This window comes from Rhinatrema bivittatum, chromosome 4 (genome assembly GCF_901001135.1).
Source record: "Rhinatrema bivittatum chromosome 4, aRhiBiv1.1, whole genome shotgun sequence".
Taxonomy (NCBI): domain Eukaryota; kingdom Metazoa; phylum Chordata; class Amphibia; order Gymnophiona; family Rhinatrematidae; genus Rhinatrema; species Rhinatrema bivittatum.
Window position 1 is genome coordinate 279,828,421 of NC_042618.1, and position 20,437 is coordinate 279,848,857.

At 43.3% G+C, this 20,437-nt stretch overlaps 1 protein-coding gene across 5 annotated transcripts in view; it reads right to left on the reverse strand.

Moving 5' to 3' along the window:
• Positions 1 to 20,437, reverse strand: part of LOC115090703 (lymphoid-restricted membrane protein-like) — a 1,037,620-nt gene that overhangs the window by 935,767 nt on the left and 81,416 nt on the right. For all 5 annotated transcript variants that reach the window (XM_029600146.1, XM_029600141.1, XM_029600144.1 and 2 more), the window contains exon 3: positions 7,221 to 7,328. In XM_029600146.1, the coding sequence (XP_029456006.1) occupies positions 7,221 to 7,328 (108 nt within the window). The remainder of the gene's footprint in view (positions 1 to 7,220; positions 7,329 to 20,437) is intronic.

Consider the following 20,437-nt stretch of genomic DNA (forward strand, 5'->3'; position numbering starts at 1 on the left):
GTTTTTTCTTTTCTAATTCCCCATGAAGAGAAGTTGTAACAGATTGTAACTTTCTCTTATCTGCTTCGGTGAACCAGTCTACCATAGCAGAAATTATAAGAGAACCTTTTTTTTTCCAAAACCAAAAATTATTTTAACTGCCATAATTTTTCTAAATTAAAAGGTACCTTCAGCTGGAAATACCCCCTTAGTGGAATGATGCCGTTCAAACATATATCGAACTGATTCTAGTCCATAATTTTTCCACATATAATGGTGGTTCTGGTATTTCCTTGCTGGGTAAGTCTCCCATTTTTTTTCTCATAAGCAGGGGTGCACTTCCTGTACTTATCTCCCAGGGAATAAGTCCTCCCTGTTTTTGTCTGCCTAGACTGTCACAGCCTATTTACCTTAGGCTGTATACCCAGGGATTTCTCCTCCCTGTATTCTACCAGGCCGGTATTTTTCCCAGGAGTCTAACTCCCTAAATTCCTTTTCCTGGAGCCTTGCTCCCTGTATTAATCTACCAGCTGTGTCAAGATCATTACCTTGTAATTCTGACTGCTTTGTAATTCATAGGAACACACAAGTCCTCTTTATAATAGTGCAAAAACAATTAGTAAGCACATTTCCCTTAGAGGTGTCAATGTTAGTGCAATACAAATGGTAAAGCACAAAAAAAAAAACAAGGAGAAAAGGATTAAAAATACCTTCAGGGATCTTGGGTCCTGTATTCCGTTTGATTCGAGAGAGGGGCTCAAGGGCTGTGCGTCCTGCTTCAGGTCAGCAGGTGTCCTCTTTGCAGCTGCTCTGCTTCAGGCCAGCATCCCCCTCTTCGAGTCCCAGAACAATGCACCATCTGTAATAAAGTTTACCAAGGACACAGAGGACAACAGACAGTGTATTTCCTATGATCAAAAGCCTTTATTCCTTATGCGCATAAGGAAGTCAGCTCCTAAGTTTGAGAGTCTGACTTGATTAGGTATCCAATTGAATGTGCTTAAATACACTTTTGGCCAGGAAGTTAGTACAACCCTCCTTTGATTTAAGATCACAAGGTGAAGAAACATTTGCTGACACTTCTAAACATCCTGAGAACTCCAATTACCCTTGATTTTATAACTCTTCATTGTATCTTCAAAGAGGTACAAGCTGTCTTTTCTGCTAAGTGTGAGATAGTTTCAGAGACAGTTTTGACAGAGCATTGCTTCCTGGAGCCTTCCTGATAAGTTTTCACTAAATAGGTGCCTAAAATAAATTTTATTACCACAGAAGGCAGCACTCAGCTGTTTGCTTGTGCTGCTATCAAGCACAGAGCAGTCAGCTGAGAATGTAGTTCTATGCTTTTCTTCTCCCCACCCCTTTATTTTTTTTTTTGCAGTTTATTATTTTTATCTTTTCTTGCTGGTTTCGCGCTGGCGAGAGAATGGGAGGTCCAACAGCCGCGCGGCAGGAAATCCCGACCACCACATTCTCCAGCTGACTGCTCTGTGCCATGATGATCGCAGCACAGGCAAACTGCTGACTGTAGCGGGGCAGGGAGCTTTGGATGCAATTTCTGCAGCAGCAACATACATGCATAGCCTTTTCTTCCTGCATGCCCAGTAAACTAATTCCTCTTCCACGCCACAGCGGCGGGAAGAAGAAAAAGGTCATGTTCCTGTTGCCCGACTCCCACAAACACTGCTGCTGTTCCCATCGGGGCTTGAATGTGCTGATAGCCTGGGCAGGAATGGCAGCAGTGTTAGTCTTGTTGAGGTGAGGGGGTGGGGGGGAGAAGGAGAGCAGCGGGTGCACAACATCTGCTGGTGCTTCGCAACACACTAGTGTCGTGACACACCGTTGAGAACCGCTGCTTTAGAAGATGACGTCTTAGAAAAAAAGGTTTACTTTGACACCCTCCCATTTAAAAACCATTGTACATGACTACTCCAGTGTTAAACTTTTCTGCAGATCATTTGCAGTGATATGAGAGTTCTAACTAATTTTCTATCAGTTCTATCAGATTTGTTTTGCCTTTCAAATCTTACCTGGACCTCAACAATTCCACCTAACTGAAATTACTAGCTAGAAACATTTAGATATTGTATAGTCTCTCTCTGCTTTGTAAGAGTGAATTATCTAATTTTCAAATGTTCACACAGCTCCTTTTGAGTCCATAGTTGTTGAAAGTAGCCAAAAGTCACAACCTGATAAGTTAGAAGGTTCAGTATTTGCTCAAATGTACAATTGTCTTCAAATGAAGGCCTAATGGGCTGTAACTTTTAAAAAGTAGTAATGAATCAACTTTTGTACATGCCATTTCAGATTTATCTCAAACTGTTAAATTGTAAATTTGCATTAAATTGCAGAATGATACCATATTTAACTGACACAAAACAAAAAAAGCAGATATCCCTCAAATTAAACCCAAAACACACCAAAACCAGGATATAAACAAAAATTTAAACAATCGCTTTTTATCCAAAATTCATGAAACAATTATTTAAAAAAGAAAACTAAAATCCATTAGAGAACACGCCATCAGAAGTAAATGGTGTCAAAAATCGGTGTACATCCACCACCTCTTGCCACACAACACGCCCCCTCACAGCTCTTGAAAATTCAGCAGACGGGAACAATTTCTGTGTTTAATTTGTCTATGGGTTTCACTGATATCATTAGATAAGTAATCTATGCATTTTCTGGGGGCTATATATTTTATGGTTGCTTTGTGTGTTTACTGGTGGTTGACACTGTTTAATTAGCATGTAATGAGTTTTAAGTGCAGTTTGAGAGAAGTACAAGTTATAAGAACCGGCAAATGAATGAAATTTCAGGAATAAGCTGATACCACGGGGCCCACTACGTGGAGAGAGGCGGGTGAATGTACACCCATTGATACCATTTACTTCTGATGCCGTGTTCTCTAATGGATTTGAAGTTTTCTTTTTAAATAATTGTTTCATGAATTTTGGATAAAAAGCGATTGTTTAAGTTTTTGTTTATATCCTGGTTTTTTGGAGATTTTTGGATATGTTTAACTTGGTAAACACAAAGGAATAGATGCCTTGATCTTTTTCAATACTTTTATTGAAGCAGAGACGTGTTCATAAAAATGCCAGACTCAGGCAGAGTTTCGCAGCTCAACAGCTGCTGACTCAGGGGTCAAACAATCGTATATACGAGCAGAGACTGCATCCCTGAATTGCTGGTCGCAAGTAGTTTTACATTGCTGATACATAATCATTGCTCATTGGATGATACCACACTACTGTATTTTATTCATGATTTTGGATTGTTTGAGCCCCTGAGGCAGCAGCTGTTGAGCTGCGAAACTCGGCCTGAGTCGGGCATTTTATGAACACGTCTCTGCTTCAATAAAAGTATTGAAAAAGATCAAGGCATCTATTCCTTTTGTGTTTACCCTGACGGCTACTATAGATCGCCTACCTCTATGTTTAACTTTGTACCATGTTGGATTTGTGTCAACCTTCTGTTCACTTAGACCTTAAAACATACACAGTTTAACCATGGATGCCTAAACATTTGAACACCCCCAGTACCACAGTCCTTTCTAATCTGCTTATATCTTATTGCATCATTGGTACCTGTATGGATAAGCAGCATGGAGTAGTGATCAGAGCCTGATGAGTTTTGGCAAACTTTGTTGTGTCTTGGATTCAGGCTCCTGCAGGAAGCTTAACTCCCTGGACAACAACATGTCTGATCAGATGGGTCCCTATGCCCTACACTTACACAAACCAATAAATGTCCTCTTTCATAATAACAGCCACTACTCTACTTCCAATCTTTTGTGTGCTGTGTACATCATCCATCAGCAATTCTAAGACTGCATGATGGTTCTGTAGCTGTAGCGGTTGCCCAGGGTCCTCACAATAAGTCCTATGGTTAAGTCTGAATCAGGTTTAGCTAAACCCTGGTGTGGATTCTCATATGAAGGACTGGGGGGGGAGGGGAGATTAAAATCTTCAGAGCTCAGCATAGTTGTGAGTCTTTACTCGTGGGGCATTATATCCACCGGATCTACATATTGCAATGATGTGCCAATAACTCAGATGAACTCTAAAAATGGGTGTTATAAATAAAGCTTATTATGTGTTGTACTGTTATAAGTTTGCACCATATATTTGTCACTATTACATTTATGTTCCAAATACAAATCCCAGTTCTACTTGACCTGGGAAAGTACCTTCAGTTTTGCAGACAGATATCCTCTCTTCTAGGGTATATATGTAAGGCTCCCAAGTGGAATGGGATCTCCTAGCTAAAATTGGATGTCCCTTTCCGAAAAAGGAAAAAAAAAAAAAAAAAAGAAGAAGTACCAGGTGGTCACATCAATTCTCTCAGGGGTAGATTTTTAAAAGAAGCGCGATCAGCCTACTTTGCTTGCGCATCAGACTCAAGCAAAAGTACGCTGGATTTTAGTAGATATGCGCGGAGCCGCGCGTATCCACTAAAATCCTGGATCGGCGCGCGCAAGGCTATCGATTTTGTATAGCCTGCGCGCGCCGAGCCGCGCTGCCTCCCCCCGTTCCCTCCAAGGCCGCTCCGAAATCGGAGCGGCCTTGGAGGGAACTTTCCTTTGCCCTCCCCTCACCTTCCCCTCCCTTCCCCTACCTAACCCACCCGCCCGGGCCCTGTCTACACCCCCCCTTACCTTTGTCGGGGGATTTACGCCTCCCGGAGGGAGACGTAAATCCCCGCGCGCCAGCGGGCCTGCTGCGCGCCGGGCCGCGACCTGGGGGCGGGTACGGAGGGCGCGGCCACGCCCCCGGGCCGTAGCCACGCCCCGTACCCGCCCCCAAAACGCTGCCGACACGCCCCCGGAACGCCGCGACGACCGGGCCCGCCCCCCGACACGCCCCCGACACGCCCCCCTCCGAGAACCCCGGGACTTACGCGAGTCCCGGGGCTCTGCGCGCGCCGGGAGGCCTATGTAAAATAGGCTTCCCGGCGCGCAGGGCCCTGCTCGCCTAAATCCGCCCGGTTTTGGGCGGATTTAGGCGAGCAGGGCTCTGAAAATCTACCCCCCTCAGTCTTTTCTTCTAGGGGCAGAGTCTCCCGAGGGAGTCTCTAGATGAAATCCTTTTCACTTCCAACTCTTTGTCACAGTTGGAAAACAATAGTTTATGGCTCAAAATCTCAATGATTAATAGCAAAGGGGGCAGGGGAGTTACCTACTCCTGGGCAGGAAGGATAGACAAAAACAGGTCCTCCTGAAGCCACTCAAATTTCCACAAAATTCATGAAGTTACGGATTTCCAACCACTGATATGGATTGGAAAAAATTGAGTCTCTTCCTAGCTTTTCACAAAGCAAAGTACTTCCCTCTCTGAATAGGCCTACGTGAATCAGTAAAAACACAATAGTCTCCAAAAATCCTTTGATAATCCAAACATATTTATTAGCCAGGATGTAGACTAGAGGTGCCTTTTCAATTCCTATCCTGTGTAGCCAGGAATTGAGGCCCAGCCTAACAAGAATAGAGGAACAAATAGATCCTGCTTCAAAAGCTAAATCAAGAAAGCCACCAATCTCAACTGCTATCTGCTCTCAAGGAGCACAACATTGTAGCAGCCTCCTACTTCCATACAGGTTCTCAAACAGAGTCCAATTCTGTTAGCGATCCCAAGGTGATCTTCTAATATGACATTCTACTAAATGATTTTGACACCAGAAACTGAGCTTCAATTTACACTTTTTGCCCTATTGGTTCCTATGGAAGATGCTTATTGTATTGAATCCCATGATGGCATGCAGAAACCACTCACCATACTGGGACAGTCTGTCACTGCTTCTGGAAAAAAAAAAAAAACTTGAAAAAAAAAAGGAACTAAATGTTAAAACCATTTAGTGAGGTAATTAATGTGCATTTTGTCTTACCTTCTTTCAAGTTAACAGTCAGAGCATGCACATCTTGCATCTCTGCTCAATTCTTGACATTGGTGATGTCAAGTGAGCAACTCTGCATACTAGAAAAGGATGAGGATCATGAACATTTCGACAATGGTGATATTACATAAACTGAAGTTTAGACAGTCTACAAAAGACTCAAAAATGATTGAACAATTTCTGAGATGCACAACAGCTCAGTCTTATATTTTGGCCATGTAACTTGCACTTGCTAATCTGGGCTTCCAGCTCAATTGGAACCTGCTCCTTAAGCCTTCATTTCCCCTCCTCGCCTCAGTTGAACTCCCTATCTGATTCAGCCATTTTATTAATAATCTTAAGAAAAAGTGTACATCATGTCCTCCTTTGGAACCAAGTACTCCCCTTAAGGGCTGTGAACACCGCCTTTACAACTTGCCCAGCTAGCCAGAGAAGTAATCAAACCCAGATTTCCTAACAGCAATACACAGCACTACATCAGAATTGCTGGACTGGCTTTAAGCTCCCCCCCCCCAGTTAATTTGCAAATAGGTAAATCTGGAGGCAATAGAAATTAAGGCAGTGACCCATGCTAAAGGAAGAATTGCAATTCACTGTTCATTTCTCGGGACTCCCACATAGCCTAAGCCAGGGTAGGCAACTCTAGTCTTGAATGCTGCAAACAGGTCTGTTTTTTTAAGATATTCATAATGCATGCACTCTCCATTATATGTAAATATCTCATGCACATTCAAATCTCATGTATATTCATTGTGGATATCCTGAAAACTAGATCCATTTACGGCACTCAAGGACTAGAGTTACCTACTCCTAGCCTAAATAAACCAAGGTTTATTTAAACTTTTGCTCAGGAAAGCCTGCATGATTTTAAAATTTAGCATTTATGCACAGGCTTAATTGGGAAAAATACCAGTCTTTACTTGTTCAGGTAGGGAAATAGTAATATTTTGTATGCAGCTAACAGAGGCAGTGGTCACCAAAACATGCACATTAATTCTAAAGCTTTTTGAGCAACAGGCTCAAAAAGAGTGGAGGAGTAGTTAGTAGTTAGAGCAGTGCGCTATGAACCAGGGTTAGAATCCTGCTGTCGCTCCTTGTGACCTTGGGCAAGTCACTTACCCTCCATTGCCTCAGGTACAAACTTAGATTGTAAGCCCTCTGGGGATAGAGAAATACCTACAGTACCTGAATGTGAAAAGCGGAATATAAATCTAAACAAACAGGCAGGGTACTATGAAAAGGATCAGATAAATGAGGTGTTATAGGGAATGTGACATTTCCAGTCAGTTTTAAAAAAAACTGAATAAAAATGCATGTAGATAATTGGTGAGATATGAAACATATACCCCTGCGCTGGATATCACATGCACGAAAAATGTTGTCCAGTAAGTCTTCCTCACATATTAAGCTCACGTCTGTCATTTCATTTTTATTTTCCAAAACACGTCTCATCCCTGCAACAGCCCAAAAAAAAAAAAATCACTGGTTAGAGTTAACCAATTCATATACAATTTCCTAAACATAATTTCAAAGTAGAACCATAGCTAGTGGGGTGAGAGGAGGCAGCAGACAAGGCTCTAGCTCTTGTTCTAATTCTCCTTCCTATGTGGTTCAATTTACTCCCACCCTTCTTCTAAAAATCCTCCCATCCCTCCTAGCAAGTAGGAATACTTAACAGTATCTTCCATTCCCATGCTGAAATGGGAATCAGATGATATCCAGAGATCCTTACAGTTTTTTTTTGTTTTGTTTTTTTAAAGGCCCCCCATTCCAACTAACAAAGTCTATCTAAGTACTATAAATTGATAAACTATATCCTTGCCAATGTGATGCCAAACAATATCTCTTCACCAGAGCAGTTCCACAAAACGAATCCTCAAGCCCTCTCTTCCCACACTCCATTACCACCCACCAAGAACATATTGCACAAGACATTCTCTTCCATGCAGTAGGAATTTGTGGGCAATATACAAGGTTTTAATATAGAGATTTTTTTTCTATGTACTATTGGATACATTGTTCATTTTACTATAGGATTTGCTCTGGTACAAAAACTGGTAGATCACTAGAGGAACAGATTAATATATATCTGCCACACAAGTCTAAACTCAAATTGTTTTTCTTCAGCTACAGCATTAGAAGGTAATATAGTAAAATGCTGAGATATACATTCTCTTAGGAATATTCAGAAAACTCTAGAAATCCTTCACTTTCTTGGTTTTGTTCTCTAAATTTTTAACACCTCCTCTTCTTTCCTGTTAGCTGAAAATGGAATAAGTCAATTGGAAGTTAACAGGTATCCAATGCATTGGGAAACTATATTTTACTTTAAAAAAAATATCCATTTTATAAACACATTATAAGTAGATCACATAATTAAACGATCATAAGATATAAACAAAAAAAATACTACATAGATATATAACCATGGACCTTCATTTTCAGTTATTTTATTTTCCCCTGGGAATTTCAGTGTTTTACAACAACAAAAGGGAGATAATCAGTTGGGGGAACAGATGGCATTTTCCAAGTAATCATTTTTGTTCTTGAATCAAACTATGATTAATTCCCAGGAGAAATAAAACAACAAAAAGGTCCTTATACAAAACTTAATAGAAAGAACACAGATGTTACTCTGTACATAAAGCAGGTCTGCTTACCGTAAACTGTGTTTTCCGTGGACAGCAGGATCAATTAGCCATACATTCTGGGGATCGTCCTCTAGGTGGCGGAGGCCTCCTCAAAGCACACAGAGATGAGCTCTGTATGCCTACATAGACACGTGGTTCCAGTCTGCTCAGGTCTGTTTCCCCAAGCTTCTCCAGCCTCAACAACAAGACGGAGATCCTCATCATCGCACAAGATGACAACAACGGCTTCTCAATCCACCAGGCACCCCTCTATCAACCATCCCAAAATTACAATCTCCTTATGGGAGAGATCTAGGCGTCATTCTTGACAACCAGCTAAACTTAAAAAAATTTGTGAACACCACCACAAAGGAATGTTTAACAAACTGCAAGTCCTTAGAAAGTTGAAACCACTACTTCACTTCAATTATTTCCGTATGGTGCAGCAATCCATCATCCTATCTAAAATAAACTATTGCAATTTCCTCCTGCTTGGGCTCCTGGCCAACACTATCAAACACCTCCAGATGGTTCAGAACTCCGCTGCCAGAATTCTTACCAACACCAACAAAGAGTACACACATCACCCCCATCCCTAAGAACCTCCACTGGCTGCCCATTAAATACAGGATCCTCTAAAGTTCTCACAACTATCCATAAAGCCATGCACAACCTCACCCCGCTCTACCTAAGCTCCCAACTGCGTCCCCATACATCATCCAGACCCATCAGAAGAGCATACAAAGGCACACTCTATGCCCCCCCAGCAAAAACTTCCCTAAGGAAACGTGCCTTATCTACAGCAGGCCTCCACACAGTGGAATGCGCTCCCTCCAGACATCAGACAAGAACCTTGCCCTTCGACTTTCAGAAAGAAACTCAAAACTTGGCTTTTCTGCCAAGCTTTTCCAGGAACATGTCCCTTGTTCGCATCTAGCTTGCTCATTCCTCCTTCTCAGCACCCATTTGTATTCCTTATTAAAGTGCTTCATATATATTGTACCCTTCCTGACAAGATCCCTTCTCAAAGTGTTGCACATATCTTGTTCCCTGCATGGCAAGATTCCTTCTCAAAGTGTTGCGTATATCTTATTCCCATCCAGACAAGATCACCTACCCTCTCTTTAGGTCCGGATCCCCAGGTTCGGGTCCCTCTCTAAACTTGGTATTTATATCTTTTGTATGTTAACCAGTTTTATTAAGGAATGTCAAATTTTTCACATTTAATCTCATTTTCTGAGCTAATTAAGGTTGTTTCTGGGCACTCTGTACCCTTTTGTATTCACTTCTGTAATTTACTGATTGTTACTTACACAAGCTGTATTTTTCATTTACTCCCCATTATTATTGTGCATATTCCTTTATGTAGTTAACTGTTTTCTGGACCAATCCATAACATAGTTAGAATAGTTTTCACATATCCCAGTTTCTTGTATTCCTTGTTCCATGTACCGTCTCCGTGCAAATTCTTTGTTCTCAGTTTCAATGTAAACCGATGTGATTTGTAAGTCATACAGGAACACCGTTATATAAAAATTAAAAATAAATAAGCAAGCTTGCAGTTGCACAGTCTGGAGACTGGCTGGGGAGGTGGGGGGCGGGGTTAGTGTGGCTAATTCATCCTGCTAACCACGGAAAACACAGTTTATGGTAAGCAAACCTGGTCTTTTCTGCAGATAAGCAGGCTGAATTAGCCATACATTCTGGGAAGTCCCTAGCTGTCAGGTTGAGTGTCCCCAAGAGGCCGGGAGTGATGGTAATCCATTCCGGTTGCTAATAGAGGGTGCAATCAAACTGTCACACTTGCGGACAGTCTCTTTAGGTGTTTCCTGCCAAAGAATGCTCCGGTTGAGGCAGCAGTGAGAGAGAAAATGAACAGCGATTACCACGTCCAAACTTTACACATGCTCTGAGTAGGTAGCTCACTTAGGTAGGCAATGAAAGCTGTCAGCGCTCTTCGTTAATGAGCCCTTGGTGATAGGCAAGGCCTCTGTGCCCTTGCTGTGATCACATAATGTCTTAAACAACCCGAAATGACTTGTCTCTCCCAGCAACCGGTGGTCCGAGAGTATATGGGCTAGGTCGCAAAGATGAGGCCCTGTTTCTTGCAGCAGGCTAAGGCACCTATGATGCAGCGTGGAAGCAGTTTTTCCTACTCAGATCCAAGACGCTGCAAAGAAGATGTGGTTGAGATAGAACTCCAATACTCCCCTGGGAGGGAAGGGGTGGTTCTACTGCAGCTGCATGAAGTTGACAGTGAGCTCTCACTTAACATAAGAACATAAGAAAATGCCATACTGGGTCAGACCAAGGGTCCATCAAGCCCAGCATCCTGTTTCCAACAGTGGCCAATCCAGGCCATAAGAACCTGGCAAGTACCCAAAAACTAAGTCTATTCCATGTAACCATTGCTAATGGCAGTGGCTATTCTCTAAGTGAACTTAATAGCAGGTAATAGACTTTTCCTCCAAGAACTTATCCAATCCTTTTTTAAACACAGCTATACTAACTGCAGTAACCACATTCTCTGGCAACAAATTCCAGAGTTTAATTGTGCGTTGAGTAAAAAAGAACTTTCTCAGATTAGTTTTAAATGTGCCCCATGCTAACTTCATGGAGTGCCCCCTAGTCTTTCTACTATCCGAAAGAGTAAATAACCGATTCACATCTACCCGTTCTAGACCTCTCATGATTTTAAACACCTCTATCATATCCTCCTCAGTCGTCTTTTCTCCAAGCTGAAAAGTCCTAACCTCTTTAGGCTTTCCTCATAGGGGAGTTGTTCCATTCCCCTTATCATTTTGGTAGCCCTTCTCTGTACCTTCTCCATCGCAATTATATCTTTTTTGAGATGCAGCGACCAGAACTGTACACAGTATTCAAGGTGCGGTCTCACCATGGAGCGATACAGAGGCATTATGACATTTTCCGTTTTATTCACCATTCCTTTTCTAATAATTCCCAACATTCTGTTTGCTTTTTTGACTGCCGCAGCACACTGAACCGACGATTTCAATGTGTTATCCACTATGACACCTAGATCTCTTTCTTGGGTTGTAGCACCTAATATGGAACCCAACATTGTGTAATTATAGCATGGGTTATTTTTCCCTATATGCATCACCTTGCACTTATCCACATTAAATTTCATCTGCCATTTGGATGCCCAATTTTCCAGTCTCACAAGGTCTTCCTGCAATTTATCACAATCTGCTTGTGAATTTAAACTACTCTGAACAATTTTGTGTCATCTGCAAATTTGATTATCTCACTCGTCGTATTTCTTTCCAGATCATTTATAAATATATTGAACAGTAAGGGTCCCAATACAGATCCCTGAGGCACTCCACTGTCCACTCCCTTCCACTGAGAAAATTGCCCATTTAATCCTACTCTCTGTTTCCTGTCTTTTAGCCAGTTTGCAATCCACGAAAGGACATCGCCACCTATCCCATGACTTTTTACTTTTCCTAGAAGCCTCTCATGAGGAACTTTGTCAAACGCCTTCTGAAAATCCAAGTATACTATATCTACAGGTTCACCTTTATCCACATGTTTAACAACTTCTTCAAAAAAGTGAAGCAGATTTGTGAGGCAAGACTTGCCCTGGGTAAAGCCATGCTGACTTTGTTCCATTAAACCATGTCTTTCTATATTTTCTGTGATTTTGATGTTTAGAACACTTTCCACTATTTTTCCTGGCACTGAAGTCAGGCTAACCGGTCTGTAGTTTCCCGGATTGCCCCTGGAGCCCTTTTTAAATATTGGGGTTACATTGCTATCCTCCAGTCTTCATGGTACAATGGATGATTTTAATAATAAGTTACAAATTTTTACTAATAGGTCTGAAATTTCATTTTTTTAGTTCCTTCAGAACTCTGGGGTGTATACCATCCGGTCCAGGTGATTTACTACTCTTCAGTTTTGTCAATCAGGCCTACCACATCTTCTAGGCTCACCCGTGATTTGATTCAGTCCATCTGAATCATTACCCATGAAAACCTTCTCCATTACGGGTACCTCCCCAACATCCTCTTCAGTAAACACCGAAGCAAAGAAAATCATTTAATCTTCCGCGATGGCCTTATCTTCTCTAAGTAATAATGGGAGACTTCAATTACCACAGAGTACAGATAGTGCAGGTGAATGTTCAATCCTGACAAAATATTCCAAAAGTCATATAAAGCAAAAGTGTTTATTCTTTCAATATGGCAACTCCACAAATTTATGCAGGCATCAGCTTAATGGCGTCCCCCGACACGGTCCCGTGTTTCGCCGCGGGCTGCATCGGGGGGGATCGCCAACTCAGGAATTCACACAAAAGCTGTAACATGGAAAATAAAATAAGTGTCAGGATTGTGAGGGGACTTACAACCGACCATGATACAATAATTTACACATACCTGATCAAAGCATTTAGAAAGTAACGGGAGCGCAATGCCCTTCTAAAATGACAGGTATTTAAAGATGACAGCTGGCGCCAAAACTACGGGAGAGACAACCACGTGAGTCAAAAGGACTCCATTCATTGGCTGCCGTTCCTGTAGTGCACCAAAGCAGTACCTAAAGCAGCCTACCCTGCTAGTAGGTGTTGTTTTTAAGTAAATAGAAACCATTCGATTTCACGATTTAAACCTTTTGGGGACACTGTATCCAGGGTAAAGATCCAACGTTGTTCAATCCTGCCTAGTATCTCAGCATAATTACCCCCCGTGCAGGCCGTCGAACAACCTCAATAACACAGAATGAAAGGTCTGAAAGCGAATGTGATTTGTTAATCCAATGATCAACTAAGGGTCTTTTTCCCGCTGCAAACGGATGTTAGAGCAATGCTCTATGATCCGAGTCTTTACCATACGGGCAGTCTTCCCAACGTACACTAAAGAGCAAGGGCAACTAATCATATACACTACTCCTGATGTGGTACAATCCGAGTGAAAACGCAGTTGGAACCTTCTGCCAGTAGTCGGATGACTCACACAGGTGGTAACCCTCGTATAAGTACATACTGTACAATGGCCGCACGGATAGTGGCCGGGGTTATTAATAGGATCCTGAGGTACTGGGAAGTCCGCATGAATCAGTTTATCACGTAAATTTTTTCCCCGACGGAAAGTGAACCTGAGGGGATCAGTAAACAGCGTATTTAAAGATAAAGCCTCCCAGTGTCTCCGGATCATATGGGAGATCGGCCGGCCCGTAGTTTTGGCGCCAGCTGTCATCTTTAAATACCTGTCATTTTAGAAGGGCATTGCGCTCCCGTTACTTTCTGAATGCTTTGATCAGGTATGTGTAAATTATTGTATCATGGTCGGTTGTAAGTCCCCTCACAATCCTGACACTTATTTTATCTTCCATGTTACAGCTTTTGTGTGAATTCCTGAGTTGGCGATCCCCCCCCGATGCAGCCCGCGGCGAAACATGGGACCGTGTCGGGGGACGCCATTAAGCTGATGCCTGCATAAATTTGTGGAGTTGCCATATTGAAAGAATAAAACACTTTTTGCTTTATATGACTTTTGGAATATTTTGTCAGGATTGAACATTCACCTGCACTATCTGTACTCTGTGATATCGCTTAAGGTGCAGTACTTGCTCATTGTGGTTTCTTGGTCTTGGATTACCTTAGACTTCAATTACCCCAATATAGACTGGGTAAATGTATCAACGGGTCACACTAGAGAGATAACGTTCCTGGATGGAATAAATGATAGCTTTATGGAGCAATTGGTTCAGGAACCGACGAGAGAGGGAGCAATTTTAGATCTAATTCTCAGTGGAGCACAGGACTTGGTGAGAGAGATAACGGTGGTGGGGCCGCTTGGCAATAGTGATCATAATATGATCAAATTTGATTTAATGACTGGAAAAGGAACAGTGTGCAAATCCAAGGCTCTCGTGCTAAACTTTCAAAAGGGAAACTTTAATAAATGAGAAAAATTGTTAGAAAAAAACTGAAAGGAGCAGCTACAAAAGTAAAAAAATGTCCAAGAGGCGTGGTCATTGTTAAAAAATACCATTCTAGAAGCACAGTCCAGATGTATTCCACACATTAAGAAAGGTGGAAAGAAGGCAAAACGATTACCGGCATGGTTAAAAGGGGAGGTGAAAGAAGCTATTTTAGCCAAAGATCTTCATTCAAAAATTGGAAGAAGGATCCAACAGAAGAAAATAGGATAAAGCATAAACATTGGCAAGTTAAATGTAAGACATTGATAAGACAGGCTAAGAGAGAATTTGAAAAGAAGTTGGCTGTAAAGGCAAAAACTCACAGTAAAAACTTTTTTAAATATATCCGAAGCAGAAAGCCTGTGAGGGAGTCAGTTGGACCGTTAGATGATCGAGGGGTTAAAGGGGCACTTAGAGAAGATAAGGCCATCACGGAAAGATTAAATGATTTCTTTGCTTCGGTGTTTACTGAAGAGGATGTTGGGGAGGTACCCGTAATGGAGAAGGTTATCATGGGTAATGATTCAGATGGACTGAATCAAATCACGGTGAACCTAGAAGATTTGGTAGGCCTGATTGACAAACTGAAAGAGTAGTAAATCACCTGGACCGGATGGTATACACCCCAGAGTTCTGAAGGAACTAAAAAATGAAATTTCAGACCTATTAGTAAAAAATTTTGTAACTTATTATTAAAATCATCCATTGTACCTGAAGACTGGAGGATAGCAAATGTAACCCCAATATTAAAAAGGGCTCCAGGGGCAATCCGGGAAACTACAGACCGGTTAGCCTGACTTCAGTGCCAGGAAAAATAGTGGAAAGTGTTCTAAACATCAAAATCACAGAACATATAGAAAGACATGGTTTAATGGAACAAAGTCAGCATGGTTTTACCCAGGGCAAGTCTTGCCTCACAAATCTGCTTCACTTTTTTGAAGGAGTTAATAAACATGTGGATAAAGGTGAACCGGTAGATATAGTATACTTGGATTTTCAGAAGGCGTTTGACAAAGTTCCTCATGAGAGGCTTCTAGGAAAAGTAAAAAGTCATGGGATAGGTGGCGATGTCCTTTCGTGGATTGCAAACTGGCTAAAAGACAGGAAACAGAGAGTAGGATTAAATGGGCAATTTTCTCAGTGGAAGGGAGTGGACAGTGGAGTGCCTCAGGGATCTGTATTGGGACCCTTACTGTTCAATATATTTATAAATGATCTGGAAAGAAATACGACGAGTGAGATAATCAAATTTGCAGATGACACAAAATTGTTCAGAGTAGTTAAATCACAAGCAGATTGTGATAAATTGCAGGAAGACCTTGTGAGACTGGAAAATTGGGCATCCAAATGGCAGATGAAATTTAATGTGGATAAGTGCAAGGTGATGCATATAGGGAAAAATAACCCATGCTATAATTACACGATGTTGGGTTCCATATTAGGTGCTACAACCCAAGAAAGAGATCTAGGTGTCATATTGGATAAAACATTGAAATCGTCGGTTCAGTGTGCTGCGGCAGTCAAAAAAGCAAACAGAATGTTGGGAATTATTAGAAAAGGAATGATGAATAAAACGGAAAGTGTCATAATGCCTCTGTATCGCTCCATGGTGAGACCGCACCTTGAATACTGTGTACAATTCTGGTCGCCGCATCTCAAAAAAGATATAATTGCGATGGAGAAGGTACAGAGAAGGGTTACCAAAATGATAAGGGGAATGGAACAACTCCCCTATGAGGAAAGACTAAAGAGGTTAGGACTTTTCAGCTTGGAGAAGAGACGACTGAGGGGGGGATATGATAGATGTGTTTAAAATCATGAGAGGTCTAGAACGGGTAGATGTGAATCGGTTATTTACTCTTTCGGATAGTAGAAAGACTAGGGGGCACTCCATGAAGTTAGCATGGGGCACATTTAAAACTAATCGGAGAAAGTTCTTTTTACTCAACGCACAATTTAAACTCTGGAATTTGTTGCCAGAGAATGTGGTTCGTGCAGTTAGTGTGGCTGTGTTTAAAAAAGGGATTGGATAGGTTCTTGGAGGAGAAGTCCATTACCTGCTATTAAGTTCACTTAGAGAATAGCCACTGCCATTAGCAATGGTTACATGGAATAGACTTAGTTTTTGGGTACTTGCCAGGTTCTTATGGCCTGGATTGGCCACTGTTGGAAACAGGATGCTGGGCTTGATGGACCCTTGGTCTGACCCAGTATGGCATTTTCTTATGTTCTTATGATCATCTAACGGTCCAACTGACTCCCTCACAGGCTTTCTGCTTCGGATATATTTTAAAAAGTTTTTACTGTGAGTTTTTGCCTTTACAGCCAACTTCTTTTCAAATTCTCTCTTAGCCATGTCTTACATTTGAATGACACCCCCCCCCCCTTGCTAGTATTAAGGCAATCGAGCAGTGCTTCATGGGAGATGTCTCCTATGGCCACCCACCGTAAACCCAAGGGTGGTGGTACCAGTTGTTCCAGAGTAAGATGGAATCACACCACCAGTAGTGCTTAAACCAATGAGCGTAGTCAAAGCATGTTCTTCATGAGAGAAGAGATTAACGGGTGAGAAAGCACCCAGGAGACTTGCAGGGGAAGCAAGAAGCTGCAATGCCCTTACATGTATCTTGACATGTTGATATCAGTCCCGTCTGATAACAAGAGTGAAGCTTAGTCACATAGATGGTCCTGGGGCCTGAGAGATCAGCTTAGAGTTATCTGCCCCAACTCGAATGCTCGGCCTGCTTGGATTGACAATTCCTTCTATCAGACATTGTCATGGAGGGGCACCCTGACCTTTTGGAGTAGTTGCTGTAACAGGTATAGTGGGTCGTCCTTCCCGTTCTCCTTGCTATGTGCCGGGGGCAGATAGAATTGAGAAGGGACCTGCTCGTGACAATCTAACTTCGGTGGACACTAGGTAAGACCAATGTACCTTCTTTGTCGCAATCAACTCAGGCTTCCCAGGATAAGGCTGGTACTGCCCCCTGCGAGGGAGGTGAGCATGCTGGAGTGTAGCAGGCTCCCCGCTCATGTGGCTCCTTTTACAGCCCACTTTGACGGTTCGCCAGCGAACCAGACTCTCTTCCCTCACTCTCGGCGAACACTTAGTCTGGCTTGCTTAGCAACCTATCCCTGGAGCACCCCAATGAACCCCCTGCTGAGTGGGTATTCACGCCAAAGGAGGATGCAGCCTTTGTTAAGATCAGCTCCCCGCATTCTCTTTGGCGTTATCTCCCATGTCAGGAAGTGCAGGTGATGTGCCTCTACTATATTCCAATCCTGTTGTCATGGAGTCCTCTGCAGTCACGTGCGCACTATGTAGGTAAACTTGTCCTACCACTGGCGATCCATCTTTGTCCTCAGAAGTAGTCTATAGGCTTGCCGATGGGTATGGTGCAACCCATGTCTTGTTACTGCAGAGGAAGGTATATTTAAGTGTTATATTTCCCTTTTTTGAGAGGGGTCATTCCCTTCCATAAACCTTCAATAAGGGTGAGCTGGAGCAGCAAGGGGCCAGCAGGTTGCCTGTGGATTAGTCATGATGCTCCTTGGGCCAACTGTGAACCCCCTACAAGCGGTACAAAAGGTTACCCCAACCATTGAATCCACTGGATATCAGATCTCCATGCGATATGTTGAATTTTGGGGAAAAACATCTAAAGTGCGAGACAGGCCATGGTCCCACTGAGTGGGAACACTACTCCTTCCCCTGGATGGTTTAACTGGCTTGGTTATTCCTAACCCCTGTTAGGTATTGGGTGTTACAACAGTGGCTCCCTGTGATGCGAGTCTGCTACCTCTATGAGTGCAATCGAGGTTGCAGGAGTATGGACCTTAAAAACCAGCCCCCAATCCGGGGTATTCCTAGTCAGGATGGGGTCTGTTCTAGTGCCCATAGCCCCTGCTATCCTAGGCAAGGAGTGTGGGGAGCAGAACTCCCTGGTTCAGTGCCCCCTCACAAGCACACCCTATCCCCCACGGCATACTGATCCCTAGGGTTGTCATGCAAGTGGCAGCATAGTCCTGGCTTCACGCTGAAGGCACTCATGCACGAATTGCATCATCCTGGAATATGTGCTGTACAGAGTCACTTCTTGTGAGGGAGCCTGACCAATGTAGTCTCCCTTCTTCCAGCTATACCGAAATAAGCGTGCGATCACTTGGTGAGTCAATGGTTCTCCCCAATTCAGGGTCCCGCAGGCATCTATTAACAGCCAAGCTGACCCGGGCGCAGTCCCAACTGGGTTGGGGGCCAGGAGAAAGATGGCGAGTGGGGCATCCAACCGGATGATCTGATCAGGTGCTGCCCCCCCCCCCCCACCTCAGGGGCCCTCTGGCAGGATCAATGGTACCCCGACTACAGCCCTAGGGTGTGCGAAGGAGTCTATGGTTGCCTTCAGCTAATCTCCTGCCCATGACCCAAATGGTCCCGGGGATGGGAAGTTATAACCCCCATGCGCTGGCAACGATGCCTGCCACATTTCAGCTCTGGCTGCACCGGTGGCAATGGTGCTCCTTTTTTTGGTTTGTCTTGGCACTCTGGCATCTCAATGTACCCCCGGCACATTCTAAGCTGGACAAGTGGCCAGCTTAAGCACTTATCCTCTGCCACTGGCCAGAATTCAACTGGCTCCAGAGGCTTACAGGTCACTGCTCTCCCAGCAGAGCCCCTCTCCCTCATGGGCTGGCCTCGGCCCATCAATCTCATGCTTGCATCGATGTGCCCCGAAGTGCCGTAGCTGTGCTGGTCTCTGCGCCCATGCTCCTCAACATACCGTGGCTGTGTCGGTCCCGGCACTCAGTGCCCGTGCACCTTGACGCACCGTGGCTGCATGAGTGCCAGCGCTTTGTGCCCATTGCCTTCTGCACATCTGCAGCTGTCTCGGCGATGTGCTGGCGTTGACCGGCATTGCTCCGTCCGCCGATGCTTCGATAGCACCCACGTCAATGATGAACCGGCCACTTAAGGTGAGGTTAACCTTCAGAGCTGGATGCTCCTCCAGGGGGACCACCCATACCTTACTCCCGGGTAGTCCAGCTAGGGGACCCGGATGAGGGTTATTCTGGACTGATCTTCTGCCACTGCTGCCTTCTTCCATAGGCTGCCTAGAGTGAATCCCCAGGACTGCCAAAGTCCTGTCCCTGTCCCCTGTAAGGGGAAAAAGAAAAAAAAAAAAGAAGAGGGGAAAAATGTTAGTAATAACAGAGGAGCCTCCACGTGCAGCAAGAGAAAAGACTGAAGCAGACTGGGAACCACATGGCTATGTAGGCATTCAGAGCTCAGCTCTGTGTGCTTTGAAGAGCTTCCATCATCTAGAGCAGTGGGTTCTCAACCTTTCTTCTATCAGGACACACCTGAGATATGATGTTCACATGCGTGACGCGCTGAACACATGACCAACAGAGAGTAAATATAAGCATATGCTCTGCATCCACAGGAGTCCCCTGCTTCCTAACAATGGGAGCAGAGCAGAACTAAGACGTTTGCCCGTACAACTCACCATACAAAAAATATTCTGTTTCTGGTGTCATCTTAATAACAGCTTCAGAAACTCCTTCTACTCCTTCTACCAGGTGCAAGAAAATGAAACAGCAATAGCCCTACCCATGAAAAGGGAGTATTTCACCACCAGTGCAATATCATATTGAGAAAATACAACACATAAGTCTGATACAAACATCTAGTAAAGTACCTCATCTCAGTACATACACACAGAACACAGACAGACCCTACCTTCACCAAATATAAAATAAAAGACCACAAATTACAAATTTGTAAACAAAACTGGAATGGAAACCCCAAGACCACCTTCTGCATGCAGTGCAAAACTGGAGACTAGAAACAATGTTGAGATTACTTACCTGATAATCTCCTTTTCCTTAGTGTAGACAGATGGACTCAGAACAAATGGGTATAGTATGCTCGTGCTAGCAGTTGGAGACGGATCTGACGTCAGCACGGGTATATATACCCCCACAGG